Raw genomic sequence first — 21,396 nt, 5'->3', positions numbered from 1 at the left:
GGATTGAAAGTTGTTCAATTGGTTTCAATAGGAAGGCAACTAAATCCTCTAGTAACAAAGATCTTCCCAGATTTATGCTTATTATGACTTTTTGAATGTGAACAAGAATAGGAGGGAACTCTCAGATATGTGGTGCTTATTATTCTTCCTCTTCTTTATATGCATTACTATCTCTGGATCCTGCAACCCCAGAGATCCAGCAGTCTTCTCTTTAGGCTTCTTGGAAGCAGAATGCAGATCTGACTCGCTTTTCTTCCCTCGAGTACCCTTGTGCTGAGATAACTGCTGATGCCAAAGCATTTAGCCAAGATTGCAGTAAAGTTGAGGGAGACATGGAGGAGCCATTCTTCCTGTAGGAACAGCCACAGGCAATTCCCTTTGTGGGACTACCAGATAAAGACTGTAGCCATGTCTTTCTCCAAAACAATGAAGGCAAGCATACTGGTCTGAGACTGGCATCTTCCCATTAAAGGAGACTCCCCTCAAACCCCAAATGCTTTGAATCTGCCATCAGGAAATTCAAGCAGAACTAACAGGGAAGTTAAGAACACCAAACTGATCAGAGTCAGTATTATGAACAAACCAAACAATGACTATTAATTGTAAAATCCTATCTTTACTTAAAAAAAAAGGGAAATATCTCCCCCAATCTAACTGTTCCAATAAGCTACACTATGCAAGAAATACTGAACTAACTACCTGAAGCCATGAGTTCCGAGGTCTCTATTACAGTAATAAAGAAAACAATGTGGCCAAAATTGTACCTCATATTTATACAATCAGGCCCAAATGTCCAAATCCCTGAGAAAACACTCTTGCAAGCTTTAATGGTCACTAATATTTAGAGGGTTCCAACTTCAATGTCAAAGGCATATGTGTATAATCTGAAAATGTTCAAAGAGGTTGCAGAAGGATGATTATTTTTCCCTCTCTTCAATGCACCAAAAAGAACCAAGAAGATACCGTAGAAAGGAAAATGAAGAAAAATAAGTTAAAATGTATTTCTGCATTGTATTTCTGGTTACTGGGAACATCTGGCAAAAAATTATGCTTAGCTCACTTTAAAGGCAAACTGCAATACAAAAATTAAAAGCTTTATAGTACATTTTTATTATGTTTATTTAAAGGACAGAGTTTTTAAGTTTAAAGTTTAAGTATCAAAAGAGAAGTGCTCAGTTTTGTTATCCTGAAAGGAGCCTGATAAGCATACTAATCAAATAAAGGTAATCTTGAAGTTACATGGATTTCTATGTTAAATGTCATACGGAGAGATGAATGGATAATTTAGTTAGCTGAAAAAAAAACAACAATCTGAACATTTATTTGATAAGTATTTTCACTTAAAGAAAAATTAGGAAAACATCAAAACATAAAAAGCCACAGAAAAAGATAACAATATTAAACAGTTACAAAATTAATGCCAGGAAAAAACAACATATTTTACTAACTGTGAAATATCTTACCTAACAGCATCTGTGTCAAACTGCAGATTGGGTTTATCAATCAACCCCAAAGAATAGAGCTGATAGGCTAAAGCACACTTCCCCACCATGAACTGGGCTGTGTTAGTGCGATCTAAACAGTCAACACAATTGGTTCGAAGAACACCAGTCTAGGAAAGAAAGAAGAATAAATGGGAGATTCTTTAACCAGTTCCCAATCATTACATTCATGCTTACTCTACAAAGGAATTGTTCTCGTGGTTTCCTAATAAACTTGTCAAAACTCAAATACTTAATTATTCAAAATCTTGTGTGAATAAGTCAAGATCTTAAATCATTTAGGCTGCAATTGTCTATGTTACAGAAAACTGCTAAAGCCTCAGTTCAAAAGAGTCTCACTATTATCAGCTTACTAAAACACTAAACTCTTCTTCCCTCTCATAACACACTTATGATTTATTGCAAAAAAATGCTGGATGCCACTGGAATGCAAAAATAAAGTTCCCATTTTTAAGTCTTGCTACTAAGACTGAAATATAAAAAACAAAACATGCTATCATATTGCTGTGGCCATAAGACAATGGGGTTTATATTTTCAACACTCCTATTCATAGGCAACAGGTGTACAAGTTCTGTTAAAGATTACAATCTGCATATCTTTCTAACCACCACTTGTGCCTGTGTTCTTCAATTACATAATGCCCACATAAGGCTTGGTATTTTATAATCTGAAGGGCTGAAAGCATAAATACCATCTAATATTTTCATAGGAATGATATCTGATTTATGGCTTACTTTGTTAATACATTAAACACAGGTAGACATGCAATACTTGAAGATATATAAATCAAGGCAATATTCTTTTGGCTTGCATATTCTTCTTTCTTTTAGAGAGTTTAAAATTAGCTGTTTAGAGAGTTTAAAATAGCTCACTCAGCTATTTATCCTTAAATATCAGACCCTTGATGTTCTGTTAATATGGAATTGAGCATTTGTTCCCTAGTTTATGTAAAGGATAAAATCATAAATGATCATAGGTAGAAGGAAACAATGTTTCAGCAATATTGTATCTTGTGTGCAGAATATACAATCATGATATCCATATTTAAAATCATAAGCCAGTAATTCTTTTGCCATGCTATACATAGAGTAGTATTTTGAGTCAAACTGCCTGTTTAATTATTGATTGTAATCACAATTATACAGTGTGCAACAATGTGAAGATAAGAATGCTTTTAAATTCTTGTTTCCATGTACGTGAATTTACTATCAGACTGAAGCATGTTTATTCCACACTCAACTAAAATTTTAATGTTTGAACAATGCAGTTTTTTCAGTATTGAACAGTACATTTTTTCTGATTGTAAGACAAGATGTAAAAAATTATTAAAAACCACTGTATTGTGTGGCTTGTTGCCTATGAACTGTTAATGTTACAAAGGATAGCGACTTTCAGCGAGACCGGTGCCACTATCACTAGTTTCAGAAATGGAAACTAAATTTAAAATATTTCTCAGATTTCATTTGGCAAGAAGATACTTCCAGCAGCACTTTTTTTCTAGCACCACCCAAAGACAGTGTGGCCCTAAATCCATTTGGGGCCTTTGGGCACTACTATAATATACATATTTATATTAGTAAAGTACTGACTCAGAGTAAAGACAGTCATCTACTGATTCATGAACAATACTTCCTGCTCCACCTATGGTAGATGGCTCTTTGAAAGCATCTTGTCCTATCAAACTACTGACTTACATCAATAAAACTTTGTTGTAATAATAAACCAATATTATTTCAATACCTGTAAACGACCAGTGGGAACAACAAAACCTCCCAGTTCATTCCATCTGGAAGGAAAACAAAAATACCATGCCTTATAAAAAGTTTATTTAATGTAAGGATTAGAAGTCATGTCATGTGTCTGGCTCAGTAAAATAGAGGGAAGAATTTAATAACTTGCTAAAAATGAGTCTGAAATCTTTGAGCGGTTGAAAAGATACATGCGTGGGTAAAAACAATGCGCCTATACATATCTGGTGGGACATGTGTTGCAATTAGCTTGCAATGCAAGAAATCCAGTATTGGAATAAGCGTGTGCCAAGGCTCACAACAAATTAGTCCAAGAAAGCCAAGTACAATATGCTTCTCCCCACCTCCAAACTGAAATCCAAGTTATAGACCTTATTAGAATACAGAGATTTCCCCCCAAGTTGGGAAAGTGATCACACAAAAATATTATATAGCTAATGTTTATGGTCAGGTTGAAGGAATTTTCCTTAATAGGCCTAATACTAATTTCATAAAATACATAAAATTTCAATTATGTCATAAATCAATGAGGGCCGAATTGAGTTTTTACTCTGAAAACTGATTTCACACCCCATTTTATCACTTATTTGGGAACTTATTTACAGTTTTTACTTATTACAGATTTGGGAACATACAGTGTATCAGATAACTTCTGTAATGTTCTAAAAAGTTATAATAAATAATAATCTGTCTTCCCTAGACTTTTTTTTTTTTTTCCTAACAATATGAATTTCTTACAATCATGTACGCAAGAGTAGGAAATAGCAAGTTTAGATAACAGGTATATTTCCTGGCACTCCTTAGAAAATGCTTTCTTTACATTCAGAATTGTGCTTGCTTTATCTGTTCAGATACTGCATATCTTGTTTTCAAGCATGCAATAAAACATGAAGTGCATGCCCTGAAGCAGCAAAAGAAGCTGCTCTCAGAATGAAGAACTGTTTGTTATATCTTTCAAGAATTCAGGAACTGTTTAAATATAAAAAAGGGTGAAAATGAACATTTCAGACTTAATTTGTAAAGTGTTTATTGTAGCAAGAACCACCAACTACACCAAATTTCACAAGTACACATTTACCCTGAAGATACAAGTAGCATAATTAGCAGCATATTTTACACTTATTCAATGTGCGGATAATTATAGACCGTGCCCCTTTGGTTGCAGTCTTTTTCACTCTAACTGGACATTAAATTATAATTTTCACATTACTGCAATCCTTAAAAAGCCATGTTAGAATACATACTGCAGGGATTTAGGAGTACTTCATGTGTATAAGTAGTGCATGTGCATGTGTGTATATAGATATCCAGATATTTATGTGTTCACATCCTCACACACAAACTCATCCTACCCCTTTTACTTTTCTTGTTCTCATACATACTTCTCATCTGGCCGCAAGATGCTGCAGTAGGAATCAGGACGATTTACAAAGAATCCTGTTTTCTTCACTACACTTTCCGCAATTACATTCAATCTATCCAGGACATTACACAGTTTGCTACGGGGAGAAAAAAGAAATATTGAATACTCTTCTTTAATTTTCACTGGTTGGAAAGTCTCCTGTCAATGATTTTCTTTGCAAGAAAACTTGCAGTTCATACCCATCTCCATATCCACTGACCAGACATTATGTTAATAGCAATGTTTTCATGCCAGTTTTGCTCACTTTACATAATTAAAAAGGGACACTGGTAGAATGGTAAATGATTAACATTTACCATTCTACCAATCTTTGCATCATCTACATTTTATTAGCAGTGATTTTATGATTACTTCCAGCTCATTGATGAAAATGTTGAATACCTTCAGGCCCAGTACCAATCACTGCAAAACCCCATTGGAAATGCCCCTGGTCAATGATGAATCCTCATTGACAACAACTTCTGGATATCTATCAGTCATCCAGTTCATAATCTATTTAACATGTGCTTTATTAATACTGTATAGACTGCCAATTTTTTAAAATCAGAATGTCGTGTAGGGGTACTACAAATGCTTTCCAAAAGTATAAGTATTGTAGTTATCTTTAGCAACCAAACCTTAATCTCAAAGAATGAAATCTGGTTTGTTTGACAAGATTTATTTTTAATAAAAACCATGGGTAGCGGTTATATTATATTAATTCTATTCCTATCTTAACTCTATCAATTGAATCATGTATAGACTTTTTCCCCTTATTTTGCCTGGGACTGATGTCAGGCTAACTGGCCTATAGTTACTCAGGTCATCACACTTCCCCTTTTTGAATATTGACACAACATTAGCATTCTTCTGGCCTTCAGAAGTTTCCTCTATATTCAACTAAGCAGCTGGAGTAGATATATGTGGGCTTTTGAGACGGCAAGTTTGAAGCCTCAAATGTGTCTCCTTGCTTGTGTGGAAAGTGAAGACATGACTAACCACACACCGGGATTCACAGTCTCTCCCCCAACCCTGGCATATGAGGCATCTGACATGGATATGACACATTTCTTGAAGCTCCTACAGGACTCATGGTCTAGGGACTACCCAAGGTAGATATCTAGGCTACAGTAACCCATACCACACTAACTAAAAATTGTTAATTACTGAAGGATAAAAAGAATTAGACTATAACAATCTAGCCTGAAGACATAAAAGCAAGGGTCAGTTAGCTCTCTGCAGCAAAGGAACTGATGCAGTTGGAGGATGTGATGCCTTACATAGTGTAGGGCAATGATGTTACCCTCATCCTAGATCACTCATGAACCTCCCAAATAACATGGCTTTTCAAGGAAATGCCACAGGCTCACCTTGCAGGTGCCATATTCCACAAATGGGAATGCACAAAGGCTGTGAAGAAAAACACGGTATTTTCAAAATTAGGTTGAAACAGCTAACTACAGATAAAGATACTTGTGGAAGACAAAAATGGCATGTGTCAAAAGGCCTGGAGAGGTGCGAATCTGAGTGATAAAAATACATGACGATAAAATAGGGGTGCTTAGAGAAACTTAGGCGGAGCTATATTGTGTCAGAATGAGGAGTTCTGTTGAAATCAATAAGCTTTGTGAAATCAGATTGATTTCACCTGAATACCTTTTTGGAAGAAAACTAGAAAAAAGTTCTGAAAATGTCAAAATATCCTACTCCCACATTTTTGGAATGGTACGTTTTGATTTTCTTTTGCCTTGAAATGATGGTTTCAAAATTGAATTTTGCATTATAATACAAATGAAAACAAAATGATTTTGTTAAAACATTTCAATTGACCTGTAATAAGGCTTTTTTTCTGAAAATTTTCCTTTGGAGAATTTCAGATTCTTGGTTTTCACTCCCATTTGGAACAAACCAAATTTTGAAATCTCAAAATCTTTCATGAAACAGAAATTCCATCCTCCTCACACCCTAAAATTTTTCTGAGCTCCTAAAGCCACCCTCACCCTGGCAGGATATAGCAAAGAAATTTAAAAAACATTTATCACTGTCACTGATCACTTATGAACTATGACGACATCCATACAGGGAAAGAATTTGCTCACCTTTTTGTGTATTTGGCCATATCCCAAGGAATATACACAATAGCATGTTCTGGGGGTAAAAATTGATTGAGATATGTCACAGCACCAACAAGTTCTTCACTCAGAATCCTTTCATGCTTTCTTTTTTCACGCTCCTTAATCAAAGCCAGAAAAAATTAGCATTAACATTTTTGAGCTAACAGGTCTAAATTTTAAAATATTTGTATCCAATCTCTCTCTCTCTCTCACACCCACACACAGAGCCACCCACCCACCCCCTATCCCTGATTTTAGTATTTATTTTATAGGTGTAAAACAGGAAGAACAAGCCGCATGCATAAGAAAAGGGGGGCGAGGACAGGGGAGTGTTTATGAAACATTAAGGCATACAGTTAAAAATGAACAAATGGGAAATTCAATAACGTTCTAAGTAGTATGTTAGGCTTTATAATCTATGATAAACAGAATTATATTATGAAATATATTTATCCAGAAAAGAAAGAATAGCCATACTATATATGTGCAAAAAATGGGTAGATTTATTTAAACCACTGAATTTGTTATTATTGAAATCAGCAAGCAGGAAACCTCTGTTTAAATCCTTGTTTTTAAACTTGTTTCATATTTGCACTTTTTAGTTGTTTTTTGGAAGTAAGATTGATTCTCTTTGGGTTGGTAACCATTAAAGCATATTGATTTGTAACTAAATATAGCCTTTACACTAAATTTGGTGCTTCTTTTAGCTAACCAGGAGGATATATATATATATATACACACATATACACACACACATACACACACACACTTGTTTAAGCAATTACATAGTTTAACTAACATTTATTTAGACTCTTAATTTTTACATTTTTCATTATATTAGAAAATAGTGAAAGATGCCTTTCTTATTTATTGGATTAATTTGTTACTTGTGATTTGTGTCAAGCTCTGGTTGGATAGAAATTAAAATTCAATTAAAATCCACAAAACAGCATTTTATTTTTTTATTAGTTAAATAAAACTACCTTCGGAGCTGGATATATAAAAAATTATCAAAACATGTTTTGCATTTTAAAACTAACTGAATTATTAAACAAAGAAAGTAGTATGTTCAGTTAGTGAATTGAACTGATTGTTTCTGGTCACCATGCTCTTCAAAACTTTAGAAGTAGTAAAGCTCATTCTCTCACACCTGCTTTTTATCTAAAGATTGGAAGGAGAAAACAAACTTTCCTGATTTTTCAACTCCCAGTTGGTTTGACTTCAACTGAATGAGCCACTGAACTGAACTAGCTGAATAAACTGAAATGAAGAAAATATTCTCTCTGTACCCGCGGAAAAGGCTCCTGATGTTAAAAGCTGGTTTAGGCAGTTCAACAAAGTCTGGTTCCAGGTGCTCACACAGTGACTTTCACTGTTCAGTGGTGGCTTTCCTTTAAAGTCTGGCAGCAAACATGTAGAATCATACAATCATATAATATCAGGGTTAGAAGGGACCTCAGGAGGTCATCTAGTCCAACCCCCTGCTCAAAGCAGGACCAATCCCCAATTTTTGCCCCAATCCCTAAATGGCCCCCTCAAGGATTGAACTCACAACCCTGGGTTTAGCAGGCCAATGCTAAACCACTGAGCTATCCCTCCCCCCAAAATGTACTGTTTAATTTTTTTTTAATTAAATTTTAACCAATTATAGCAAGCCTAGGCCTTAACATAGGCTGTCAATTTCAAGTTTAATTATAAACAGGGTTTCTTAAAATAAATCTGTATTCAAATTTTTTAAAAATTTATCCACCCTGGCAATAAAAAGTTAACAACAGAGCTGGAATCTGAATATTTTGATATCAGATTTTTTTTTGAGATTTTTAAGTATGGAATCCTAAGGTTGCATTAACAGAGCTGTTTCATTCAATTTCCTACATAACTTTTTAAGAGGAAATAAAAAGGATAGAAAGGAGGAAAAGGGGAGGAAAATGAAGCTAATTCAGTTCTAGAACTTACAAGCTCCACCCAGCAGATCTCATAACTCTGACTCCAGAGCGGTTTAGACAAGAAAACTGATACACTTTGCTGACCCTAGGTATAGTGTTCTTGTTGTTTTCTCAAATTAAAAAATGAACATTTAACTTGTTACACATTGTGCAGTGTATCTTTATTTTACTCTACACTAAAGGACATTTTCTATTGTGCACATACAACTATTTAAAAATTACTTCTATCTTTTTAAACCAAAAGTAATATTTTTCAAATCAAACAGTACCTTAATGATGACTACTTTCATGACAAGTTTCTACCATAAGCCATTTTTGCTGTAACATTGCTCAAAAAGCATGGTAAGAATTATTACTATTATTTTAAAGAGGGAAAGTATTCTCACTCTTTGTACGCTCTTGAGTCAAACATTTATGGAGGAATTTTCCTACAACATTCCAAAAATTATTTATGATCAGAGACTAAGCATAGGAAGTTTTACCCCAAAAGGTGAATTTTCAGAATGTTCTCATTCTGTCAATGGTGACTAAAAGTGGAAGCTGTTTTGCAGCTCTTAACAGTAATAGGCACTACTGATGTCCGCTATTATATAACTAGATCAGATTTAAAAACCAGACAGACAGAAAAAAGCTGTACATTTTAATAAGTATGATTGTTACTTAGAACTACAAGATGCTATGTATAGAACCTACAGGGAACATAGCTATCAATAGCTACTACTGAGGTGGGCAGCATAATCTTCTAAGGAATAGGGAAATAAGTGAAGAGTGGGGGGAGGGAGAGGAAAGAAAGATGGGAGAAGTGAGAAATGGTCTGAAGTAAATAGGATGAAATTCAATAAGGACAAATGCAAAGTACTCCACACAGAAAGAAACAATCAGTTGCACACATACAAAATGGGAAACGACAACCTAGGAAGGAGTACTGCAGAAAGGGATCTGGGGGTCATAGGGGCTCACAGGCTAAATATGAGTCAACAGTGTAACACTGTTGCAAAAAAAGCAAACATCATTCTGGGATGTATTAGCTGAAGTGTTGTAAGCAAGACATGAGAAGGAATTCTTCCGCTCTACTCCACACTGATTAGGCCTCAGCTGGAGTACTGTGTCCAGTTTTGGGTGCCACATTTCAGGAAAGATGTGGACCAACTGGAGAAAGTCCAGAGAAGAGCAACAAAAATGTTTAAAGATCTAGAAAACATGACCTATGAGGGAAGATTGAAAAAAAAATGTCTTTGTTTAGTCTGGAAAAGAGAAGACAGAGGGGACATAACAGTTTTCGAGTACATAAAAGGTTGTTACAAGGAAGAGGGAGAAAAATTGTTCTCCTTAACCTCTGAAGATAGGACAAGAAGCAATGGGCTTAAATTGCATCACCCTTTGCCAAAGCTGGGTCTCATGGGCCCCTCCCTTCCCTAGGTGAATGAGGATCAAACCAGGCAGCCAGAGCGTGCAGAGCCTTGATCCCCACCAGGCTGGGTGCTCTGCTCAATGAGAGCTAGGAAGCTGGGCTCTGAAGAGCCCAGTGGCCCCTAATGGCCACCAGCAGCTCTGCAGTCCCAAATCTGTGGGAGGAAAACATTAAATTCTGCACAAATGCTGCATTGCACATGGGTGCAAAATTCCCCCAGGAGTAGAATTTTAATCGTTCAGGCTGAAATTTTCCATGCTAGGTGCCTGTGTCAGGCTGATATTTTTTTATTATTATTATTATAAAGGTTCAACCAAAACGGTTTAATGATTTCCAACAAGATTAGAAGAAAATAAGTTATTCCACATTAAAAAAATTCTGGTGGCCTTTTCTTTGGAAAGTTCTCTAGCACCACCATGCTTTGGAGCAGAGGCTTGAAATATGACAGTGAGTACCCTTGGTGTCAGAAACGAGCCTTTTGAAAATCTGCCCAAATTTGGCCAAGTTATAAGCCCCTGGGAAAAAAAAAAAATCAGTTTTCACATACTCAGAGACTTGCTAGAGTTTAATAGCTTAAAACTCTAAAGAATCCATCCTCACTGACCATGCTGCATCTTCTCCCAGTTCCTACTGCTGTCCAGACTTTGCATACATTTGTTCCACAGAGCAGTGAGCATGCTCCATCCCAGAGCTAAAGGAGCGAAGACGACTTTTGCTATAATGGCTGCTGCAGACTGGGATGGGGCCAGGTACCAGAACTGAGTAAGAAAGTCTCTCTCTTCTTGTGGTCTCTATAAGCAAACCTCCCTTCCCCCCACCTGCTAGCACCTTGGCAGTATGAAAGAGGAAGTCATCTGATTCAAATACAAAGGGGACAAGACTCAGGATAGAAGGAGGACTTGGTAAGTAGATTGGGAAAAGGGATGGAGACTGGGGCTAGAGGCCACCAAGAGGGTGTAAACTGGGACTGGATGGGCAAGAAGACTAAGTTTATGAACCAGAGGGCTCGGGTGGAGAGGGAGACATCTGACAGAGCTGGGGCGGAGCGGGGGAGAACTGGGACTAGCTGGGCATAGAGACTGTGACAGGAGGTCAGGGGAGATGAGGCCACAGATTGGATGGGATTGGGATTCGGTGGGGGTGACAGCCAAGGAGGAGAGAGACCAGCAAATCAGAGATTTGGGGAGAGAACTGAGAGAGCCTGGACAAGGAAACTGAGGAGTAGCAGTGGGAGACTGATTCTGGAGTCTGAAGGGGTGAGGCCTGCGGAATGGAAACTGGGATTGAGTGGGTGAGGAGAATGGGACTATAGGACTGGGAGAAGGAGTCAGAGTTGGGGTAGATAGGACTGGGACAGGTTGGAGAGGATGGCATAGAAAGGGTCAGCTTGGGGGAAATGGGCAGTAGAGTCTATGCCCCTTAGAGCACTGGTTTTCAACGAGGGGCCTGAGGCCCCTGGGGGGCCAAGAGCAGGTTTTAGAGGGTCTGCCAAGCATGGCCAGCATTAGACTTCCCAGGGCCCAGGGCAGAAAGTCAAAGCCACACCGTGCAGGACTGCAGCCCAGGGCCCCGAGGCTGACCATCAGGGCCGAAGCCGAAGCCTGAGCAACTTAGCTTCACTGTGCCACCTGTGGCGTGGGGCTCCTGCAATTGCCCTGCTTGCTACCACTTAACGCTGGCCCTGGCTTTTATATGCAAAAAAACAGTTGTGGCACAGCTGGGCCATGGAGTTTTTATAGCATGTTAGAGGGGGACTCGGAAAGAAATAGATTGAGAACTGCTGCCATAGAGCACACTTCCCTCAGGCCTGGAATGGAAGAAGAGATTCTTGAGTTTTACAGCTTCTGCTGTCAGCAAATATCTCCAAAACCTGCTGGCAAAGTGTCCCATCTCCCTCTAGTGCTGGTCCATAAAGAGGCTAATAATCTACTACTGCTGTCAGTTACTCTGTAAGCTGAAAATGGCAGACCTAAGAGTGGATCTAAAGGTTTCAACGCTGCTGATGAACTATGTGGGTATTAACATGATGTCATGTGATGGAATGAGGCCAATTCTATTTGTAACAGGCTCTCATGACCAGGATCGCTGAAGAGGGATGGTGATGGGGTAGCCCCAGGCTACGATCTCCAGCAGGCTACCACTGTAGAATGCGGGGCCAAACTTGGAGAGCAGACTCCCGTTGCTCTACCTCAAACATTTCTGTCAGGGTACTACATTTGTCTGTGGTAAGATAGGGAACGTGGTCTCTGCTGGTGCAATGGCTGAGGGCTTTGTGGTTGAGGATGGGGAAGTGTAGGTCCCAAGCAAGCACAGTGTCACTTTGGAATCTTTCAGTAAATGTAGGGTGTTATCAGTTAGTTCGATGAACAGCTCTGAGCCCTCAATGAGCAAGCCATCATTCATGGCTTGTACCTTGTGAGGGATACATGAGGCTTGGAGCTACAAAACTCTCTGCATGATCACATGCAGGTAGACACAGACCTGGATGGAGTGTCACAGGTAACCATTGCTGCTTGCAGGGCCATCTTGGCACCAGTTGGCCTTCTTTTGTAGTGTTTTTCAGCTCCTGTCTCTTGTAAGGCAGCCCGGCCTGGAAAGAGGTTGCCCTGTCCATTGTTAAAAAGTCATATTTGGCCAACAAAGCCTGGCAGTTGGTCTTGTTCCAAAAATATCTAAGCATCTGGGATCTTTGTCCTTAGATGTGTCCTGGTGGGTATAAAAGTACTCAGATCCCAGGTGTGGGGAGGATACCTGTACTATTTTTCTACATGTTTCACTGATGGTGTTATAAGTTGTTGGCATTTGCCAAAAGGCTCTTGCCAGCCCTAGGAGGCTTTCATTCATGTGGAGGGCAATGCTGGTGAGATCAGTGGTCAACAATATAATAAGCAGCTCATGAGACTTCTGGGAAATGACCAAAGTCACAATGTCCAGGGCATCTGTCAGCTGCACCAGGAGTTCTTGAAAGGTCTTGAAATCATCCAGTGGTATAGGTACTGAGGCTACTGCCTTGTCTGGGGACTAGAAAGAGAAGTCATTAGGCAGTAAGAAGTGTTGTTTGGCCTCAGGTCCCCCCCCCGCTTTTTTTTTTTTTTTTTTTTTTTTTTGGTATTCCATGGAGGACGGAGGTCCTTCATCAGTGTTTGGGGTGAGCCCATTCAGCACCCTGCTTTTACATCTGAAGCACCAAATTCAAAGTTGGGGCTGCCAATGACTTCGGCACCGTGCCACCATCCATGGCGCCAATGTCGACATTGGAGCCAGGAGTGCCTTCGGTGCTATTTTCTCTGCAGAGATCATCAGAACTGCCTGTGTGCTAGATGGAGCACTGGACGATACAGACTTGACTGTTAGATGGGTCTTGGAGCTCGGGTCTTCTGGAGCAATCTGAGTGGCACTGGATCCAGAAGACGAATATTCAGCATTGTATTTTTTGACTTGTGGGTTTTTGCAGAGAAGAAAAGGCAAACTGAGAACCTGTTAGTGATGTGAGACTTTCTGAAATAGAACATATATCTTCTATCTTAGTGGAATTGGCCCATTGCAGGATGGACAAGTACAGGCAACCTTAATTCTGGCATCTCTTAACTTTGAGTCCTTGGCTTTGCAAGCTTAATAACATTCTTTTCACATAAAATTATGTGTGTGTAATTATATAAACAAATCCCAGCAAGAGCACATACAATTTGTTACTAATTACTGCCACCTTCCACATTGCACAGAAGAGCAGAAGACATTTATAAACTCACTGACCTTTAAGAATTCTCCGAAGAGTAAGAGTACCTGAGGTAAAAATGCTCAGTGATTGTGCTGAAGTTGGATCAACACATGCACAGGAAAATTCAATTTTCCCCACTGCACAGAAGTAGTAGAAGAGCATTAATTTTAGCAATCTAGCATTGAGCACCTACAGAGACACATTTTCAGCCACACTACAAAAGCCTTGTGAATAAAAGCATATAATTCACATGTCAGGGTCATGTGGATCTGGATTCACATTTTAGTGCTGGCTTTTGAAAACTAAATCTATAAATAAGAGAATCATTTTCTTGTCAACAAAGCACATCAAGTTGTTTACCACAGCTTCATGTGCTGATTCTTGAAAGCACACTCAAATGAGAGCTTTAAGAAATAAAAAATAATGGGACTTTCCTATTTACTACTTCAGCTTACAGATTCCCAAAATCAGCCTTTTGAATTTTTTCAGTTTTTTTAATTAGAGACTTGCATTGCATGCACATAAGGCGTCCTTTCTAAACTAAACATATCTCTACAACATACTATAATGGTAAAATATCAATGAAGAAGATTAAGAGAATATGAAATCAGATATAATTAAATGAAAGATTCCTATGAGACAGTAGTAAAGTATACTACAAACTAATGAAGAACAAACTGAAATGACATATGATGGTTCTTATATCAAGTACTGTAAGAATGTATTAGCCAAATAAAAAATAAATTAAAATATATCAGCAATAGCCATATACCTCTTCTGCAACTATTTCTTTTCTACGTTTCCTTTCTCCATAGGCATTGTAGAATTAATTAGGTCTATTACAATTGTATTTATTTTCTTTAAAATGTATATATTTTACCCCTATTGTCCATATTGTTACAAAAGTTATTAAGTAGTTAGTAACAAAAACATTAAGATGAAATTCCTCCTTTTCTGCACTGAATTTTTTGTTAAGAGGCAAAACATACATTAAAATTTCACTTTTTCATTATATCTTGCATAGATATACTGCAGTTTTGGTTTGAATTATTCAAAAGTTCAGCTCATTTGTTTAAAGACACAATCCAGTAATCATCTACCAGTGTGAGTAACGTTCTTTGCATGCAACTTCTTAGTATGATTGGATTCTTATTGCCATCACTTATCTTCTTTCTCCAAAAATAGGAAGAAACAAATTGGTCCCTGTGTGGGATATATGTATTTACAGTGTTTCTCATTCTCAGAATAAGTTGGGCCTCCTGGATGCTAATCAAGGTCTGTTTGGTCTTTTCAATAAAGTGGCTGGCTTACGAAGGTATTGGATTCAAATACTGTTCAACAGATATTGTCTGTCATATGCTTTCTCTGTCAAACAGATCCCTATATTTTCAAGACTTATTTATTATTAGCATCTGAAAATTATTCCACACTTAATACATATCTAAGTTACTCTCTTTGAAAAGGCTAGAAGTAATATTTATATTTATTCCATCATCCTCCAGCCTGTCCGTCAAATACTTAAGATATGCATTAGACATTGACAGACAAAGGAGAATTTACTGTTTTGCATGGGGTACAGTAGTTTTAGTTTGGAAGTTTATCACCAACACTTCTTGCAGTCATATGATGGTACTGCAGCATACTTTGGTGGTAAGTAGAGTGAAGCAGGAACAAGAAAGATGGCCTTTTGGTTAAAGCACTGGGGACTGGAATCAGAATATCTAGATTCAGTTCCTGGCTCTACCACAGATTTCCAGTATGACCTTAGGCTTCATACTGGTATTACTGTCTGGACATATTTTAAACCCATGGTTCAAATATTGCTGCTCAAGGTGGGGTGATACCAATAGCCTGAAAGAAAAGATGAAGTATGTATTGCAAGAAGTGTATAAACATTAAGGATAGTTTATTTCTGGAGAACTCTACTGACAGTCTAATTATAATGCAAGATACATCTGGGTAAGGGAACAGGTTTGTGAAAAAGGTCCTCCATTTGTAGGCTGGTATTAGCTCATTGTGAGATGGAACTAGCGCATTCAGACCCAATTAAAATGGATCCTCATATTTCAATATAAACTGTAATCCTTCTGGCTGTTTCAAAATTGCATGGAAAAGCTCCACTGGGAGCCATATCCAACTCTTCTTTGTTAGAAGGACATCTGATACATTGAAACCGGCTTAATGATAGATGGGAGTGAAAACAGCAAAAGAGGAATTTCTTGGTTTTTTTTTTCTTGTTATTGTTTTTCTTGTTATTTATTAATCTGAAAATGTGCATTTTCTATTAGATGCTAGTATTAAATTTATAATTAGTGCAAGGCACAGCTTTCAGAACCAAATTTAAGCAGCAACACTCTCGTAGGCTTTAATGAGTCTATAATCTGCCTTTAAATGCAAAAACTTAGTATAATTAAAATTATTTTTACCAAACCACAAGTTTATTGATTTATTTGTACCACACATCAAGTTATGACTAAACAATACTGTACCTTCACAAGATTCAAAATGATAATGGGAGAGCCAAACCTCTGAAGCATTTGATCAAAGTGAAGTGCAGCTATGTGCGCAAATGGATCTGCTTGGTCCACTAGAACAAAGTAAATAAATATATTTGGGGAAAAAAAACAAAGATTTTCAGATCCTGAAAGGTTACTTTCCTATGAATGCATTTTTTATAGCAGATTTACTTATTTTTTTAATAGCAGCAATAAAATTCACACCTCTCGATCATTAAAGAAACAACAAGGTAAAAGCAAAGATTTTCCCTTTACATTTTTTTTTTTTTTTAGTTTGTCAAAAATTAGATAGCTAGAAAGAAACTATTACTTACCTGTTCTTTTACCACTTTCACATCCATTCCACTTCTTTTCTACACATGACCAGTGCACTGGATCCAGAGGTGTTTTTCACTTAGAGATACTCACTGGGGCAGCACTTGTGCAAGCCAGCCAGTGATACAAAGGGCGGGGAAAGTTACTGACTAGCAAACTCAAGCCCAGTCCAGTGAAGCACATATGAATGTGATAAACTCTGAGCATGTGAGTAGTCCCACTGAAGCCAAAGGGCAAATATATCCTGGCCCCATGAGAGTTAAGGGGAATTTTTCAATTGGTTAACAGAGCCAGAATTCAGAGTAACAGCCGTGTTAGTCTGTATTCGCAAAAAGAAAAGGAGGACTTGAGCCAGAATGTCATCCAAAATGTCCTCCCATGGGAGACAAACTGATAAATAACTATTTGGGTACAAAATCATGAGCACAAAGAAGGCTGCAGTCTTCAACCACAAGCATTGCCACATTAGGGCAATAAAGGGCCACTGTGGACACAATGTCTAACATTAAAAAGTCACCAAATTCCTCGGGTCTAATTTCAATCTGGAATTAATTTTTGTGGCTAGCTAATGAACACTTTCATAAACCACGATGTTTATAAAACAGTGCTGATCAACCTTTAATTGTAGCTTCACAATGAAGAAACAAACATACAATTTTTTTTTAGTTTTTACAAGATTAACCTTCACCTATTCTCTCTCTGGCATGTTCTTTTAGGAAAACACATTGCTTACCATAGGCTATCATAAAGAATATATTGAACATACATGTAATTGGTGGCTTAGGCATCATAGTCGAAATATCTTGAGACCAGTATAGAGGGACTGAGCCTCGAACTTGAACATAAGATGAATAACTCCCTGCAGAAAATGACATCACCGAAGCGTCACAAAGTATTTGTTCAGTTTCTACTTCATTAGCAACATCTCCCTGAAACAAACAAACAAAAAATGCAAATACTGTAGATATATTACATTTCAGAGCTGCATACACAGATATTGAAATAATAACTGAATGACAGGACTAATCAAAACTAAAAATAAGGGACGTCAAATCATAACAGCACAAGAATTCCAAGGCAGGGAACTGTATTGGTCATGTAACTCACAGTTGCCAACTTTCACACGGTAAATAAGCACCTGACTTTCACAATAAGACAAAAAACAAGCTAATCCCATTTCAAAACAAGGCCAAAACAAGCCAATCCCTAACAACCCCAACACTCTGTGACTAGATCCCCCAGCGTGCAGCCTGGAACTGTGGTGGGCCCACTGTGCACCCCAACTCTCCCCCCCCCCACTTGCCCCTACTTGCCGGGAGCTGATAAAAAAAGCAACAAGCCAAACAAGCAACAAACTACAAGCCAAAAACTAGCCAACAAGCAACTTCACAAGCCAATTAAGCCAAAAACAAGCCAATTTCTGCGTTTTTTCTGTGGGTTTAGCATGTCTGATGTAACTCCCACCTTTTCATTACTCTTGCATCAGCATGCAAAGCTACACATTACTATGGTCACAAAATTGTCCAGCCCTTTTTAAATCCAGCTATAAAATATTTAACATAAAACAGAGGCTAGGGTTAGTGCAAAAAGTTGTTCTAAATGTGTCCAAGAATCACAGATGGCCAAAATGTTGATCTGCTTGCTGCCTGATTATGGAGCTAAAGAAGCATTAGTCCTGAAGAGGTCTGATTGATTGCAACTTGGTTTGATGCAAGCAAAACATATATTGTTAGTAGCATTGAGGTCAGGCAGGCTTTGGATAACTGATCATCAGATTCATGAAAAAGTTGGTTCTCTCCCTACCTCTGGCCCCAATACTTCGATATGATGTACTAACATAGGCCCAAATGTCTGTACATAGCCTAGAGGATGTCAGTGATACCGGAAGGGAGCATAAAGGTCTACAACAGGAGTGGCCAACCTGAGTCTGAGAAGGAGCCAGAATTTACCAATGCACATTGCCAAAGAGCCACAGTAATACGTCAGCAGCCCCTCCATCAGCTCTCCCGCCACCTGCACCTCCCACTCACGCGATCAACCTTCCCCCTCCTTCCGCGCACCTCCCGATCAGTTGTCTCATGGTGTGCAGGAGGCTTGGGAGGCAGGGAGGGGGAGGAGCGAGGGCACAGCAGGCTCAGGGGAGGGGGCGGGAAGGGGTGGAGTGGGGGGAGGGCCTGTGGCAGAGCCAGGGGTTGAACAGTGAGCACCCCTGGCACATTGGAAAGTTGATGCCTGTAGCTCCAGCCCTGGTGCCAATAAAAAGAAGCCGCATATTAACTTCTGAAGAGTCGCACATGGCTCTGGAGCCACAGGTTGGCCACCCCTGGTCTACATCATCTCACTGCAGTGTTGGGCCCTAAATATGGGTCTGTATATTAGGCTTTTTCTCTATCGACCAGATTTCAAGAACTATTACATGCAGTGCAAAGAAAATGTGCACCACCATAAACATGAAAGAACTATGAGTAACTATATAAAATTTCAACATATCTGCAGTGATAAGTTATGAATAACTACAGTGTGAATTCTCTACAGCAAATTAAATCCCATTTGCTGCTGTTATATCTTCCAACTCATCAGAATTTTCTTTTCTACCTTACAGGTAAATACCTCACTATATTCACTAAAGTGCTACAACAGAAACTTTTCTTCTCCTGGCTTTCATTTCTTATGTTTAATTTAACTATCATAAAATAATAAAATTTACATTTTTTCCCCTTGACATTTTCACTATGGATGTGATAACTGTAAAATGAAGAATAAGCTACCAAAACCTTAAGGACACAACCCCGGTCTCTGTTAAGGAAGCAGATTAAGACCTTCATGTAGTACAGTACAAAATGAAAGTTGAGAGAGATTTACTTTACCTCAGAGTTTGCTCCTCTCTTTAGAAAACGTGTTCCAGCAAATTTGCTTGATCTTCTGGCTATCAGAGTGACATACACTGGACGACCATAGATTAACAGTTCTTGGAAGTACGGTTAAGGTTCACACATTTTATGATTCCCAAAGCTATTTTCCTTTCATTTACTTTAGTCCTGATCAATGTTAAAAAAAAACAAAAAACTCCAAAGAAAATGTATTTTATTGTGCTTTTTTCTGAATGAAAACCCTATTTTAATATTATTTCATAAGACCTCTAGCAATACAGATGAACATAATTCCTTTTTACTTTTTCAGATTTCTTTAACGAGTGGGAGAGACATTAATTCCCTTTCCAATCAATCATTTGTATAGTGCTTTTCATTTCAAAGCTTTTTACAATAAATCAACTAATCTTCACAACCTTAGGGAGGAAGATAAATATTATTTCCATTTTACAGAAGGAACAATGAGGCAGAGCTGTTACAAGTTTTATCTAAGGCCCCAGGAGGAGTCAATGTCAACTCTGGGATTAGGAACTTCCGAGTTCTATTTCCAAATCAGATATATAGGTTATCCTCCAATGATTTTTCTGGAAAGGCAGTTCACTTGCAATCAGACTAGATAAAAGCCACTGAAACATACTACAAAAGCAGTGGTGATTTGACCTCAGTTTATACTTTGCCAGGTATTGAATTAATCTACCCTTAATCATCTTTGATTGCTTACATACTGAGGTGAGACACACAATTAATTGTCAGATTTGTCCTTCATTCACCTATTCTTGAAGATTGGAACTACATTTGGTAACATTTTAGTGATCAAGAAGATCTGCTGCAAGTAGGTGTTAAAAGCATGTATGTAGGGAGCTCTTCAGCTTTTTAATGTTTTAATGTTAATGCAATTAAAACAGAGGGCCAGATCCTCTAGAGTCCACTTTGTACTGCAATTTTAGCACATTCTGGCCATAAAGCAGGTATAACAAGGCACTGAGATGAGGGAGGGGAGGGAGAATCAACTCTATGACACCAAGCCAACACAGAGGCTATGTTCAGCATTCACATCACACACCCAGTCAGTACCTGGCCAGGGCCAGGGAAGTTAATGATCCAACCAGTGCACCAAATTCAGGGATGAATCCTGGTCACATGCCACCTGAGGCACGTTGTGCATATGCTAAGAAGATATCACTCAGATATCTGCTGCTGGCAGCACAATGAGACTAGCCAAGATGCCCCTGTAAAAGCACTGATGTGTGATTGTCATTTTGGCCAGCTGAGGCCAGTAACTGCTCCTGTAAGCTAGACTAGCCTTGAAACTGTTCTAATTTATGCCTGGGAAGCAGCCCTGTACCCAGCAGCCCCAGAATCACAGGAATGCACACGGGAGCTTCAGGCCTCCTTTGCAACCTCACCCACCTTGTGCTATGTGCCCCTAAACAATAGCCAATTATCTGAACCCCTGCATTAAAGGGTAGTTTGAAAAAAAGAAAAATCATGAAGTGATGTATTGTTCTTTCTTGATTTATCTGAAATAACTGAGGCTCAAGGCAATTTATTTAAAAATCTAGTTATTCTAATTTAAGGATAAGTATCACTGTACTCCCTCTCCCCCCCACACACACAAACACATTTTTTAGAAAAGTGTTATTTGAGTTTGATGATGCATAACTTTACCTATGCAAAATTACTTACTAAAAATTAAGGCCCCCAATGCTACAAATATTTATGCACAAAGAATGGGATATCACATGCAGAATTACTCTTGTACAAAGAGTCAGGGAATGGCGAGATGGAAGAGAATACAATGAATTCAGAAGATCTTTTGCACAAAGGTTATACCTAAATTCTGAATCCATAGT

At 38.2% G+C, this 21,396-nt stretch overlaps 1 protein-coding gene across 4 annotated transcripts in view; it reads right to left on the bottom strand.

Moving 5' to 3' along the window:
* Positions 1-21,396, bottom strand: part of FIG4 (FIG4 phosphoinositide 5-phosphatase) — a 158,613-nt gene that overhangs the window by 91,481 nt on the left and 45,736 nt on the right. For 3 of the 4 annotated variants that reach the window (XM_084624323.1, XM_084624322.1, XM_084624325.1), the window contains 7 exons: positions 19,541-19,641; positions 17,440-17,602; positions 16,332-16,429; positions 6,753-6,886; positions 4,634-4,750; positions 3,244-3,289; positions 1,464-1,612 (listed from right to left, as the gene is read on the bottom strand). In XM_084624323.1, coding sequence (XP_084480449.1) covers positions 1,464-1,612; positions 3,244-3,289; positions 4,634-4,750; positions 6,753-6,886; positions 16,332-16,429; positions 17,440-17,602; positions 19,541-19,641 — 808 coding nt within the window. The remainder of the gene's footprint in view (positions 1-1,463; positions 1,613-3,243; positions 3,290-4,633; positions 4,751-6,752; positions 6,887-16,331; positions 16,430-17,439; positions 17,603-19,540; positions 19,642-21,396) is intronic. The other variant, XM_084624324.1, reaches the window with a different exon arrangement.

This window comes from Lepidochelys olivacea, assembly GCF_965140295.1.
Source record: "Lepidochelys olivacea isolate rLepOli2 genome assembly, chromosome: 3".
NCBI lineage: Eukaryota > Metazoa > Chordata > Testudines > Cheloniidae > Lepidochelys > Lepidochelys olivacea.
Note: the sequence above shows the minus strand (reverse complement) of the source record. Positions and strands in the feature narration are given on the sequence as shown.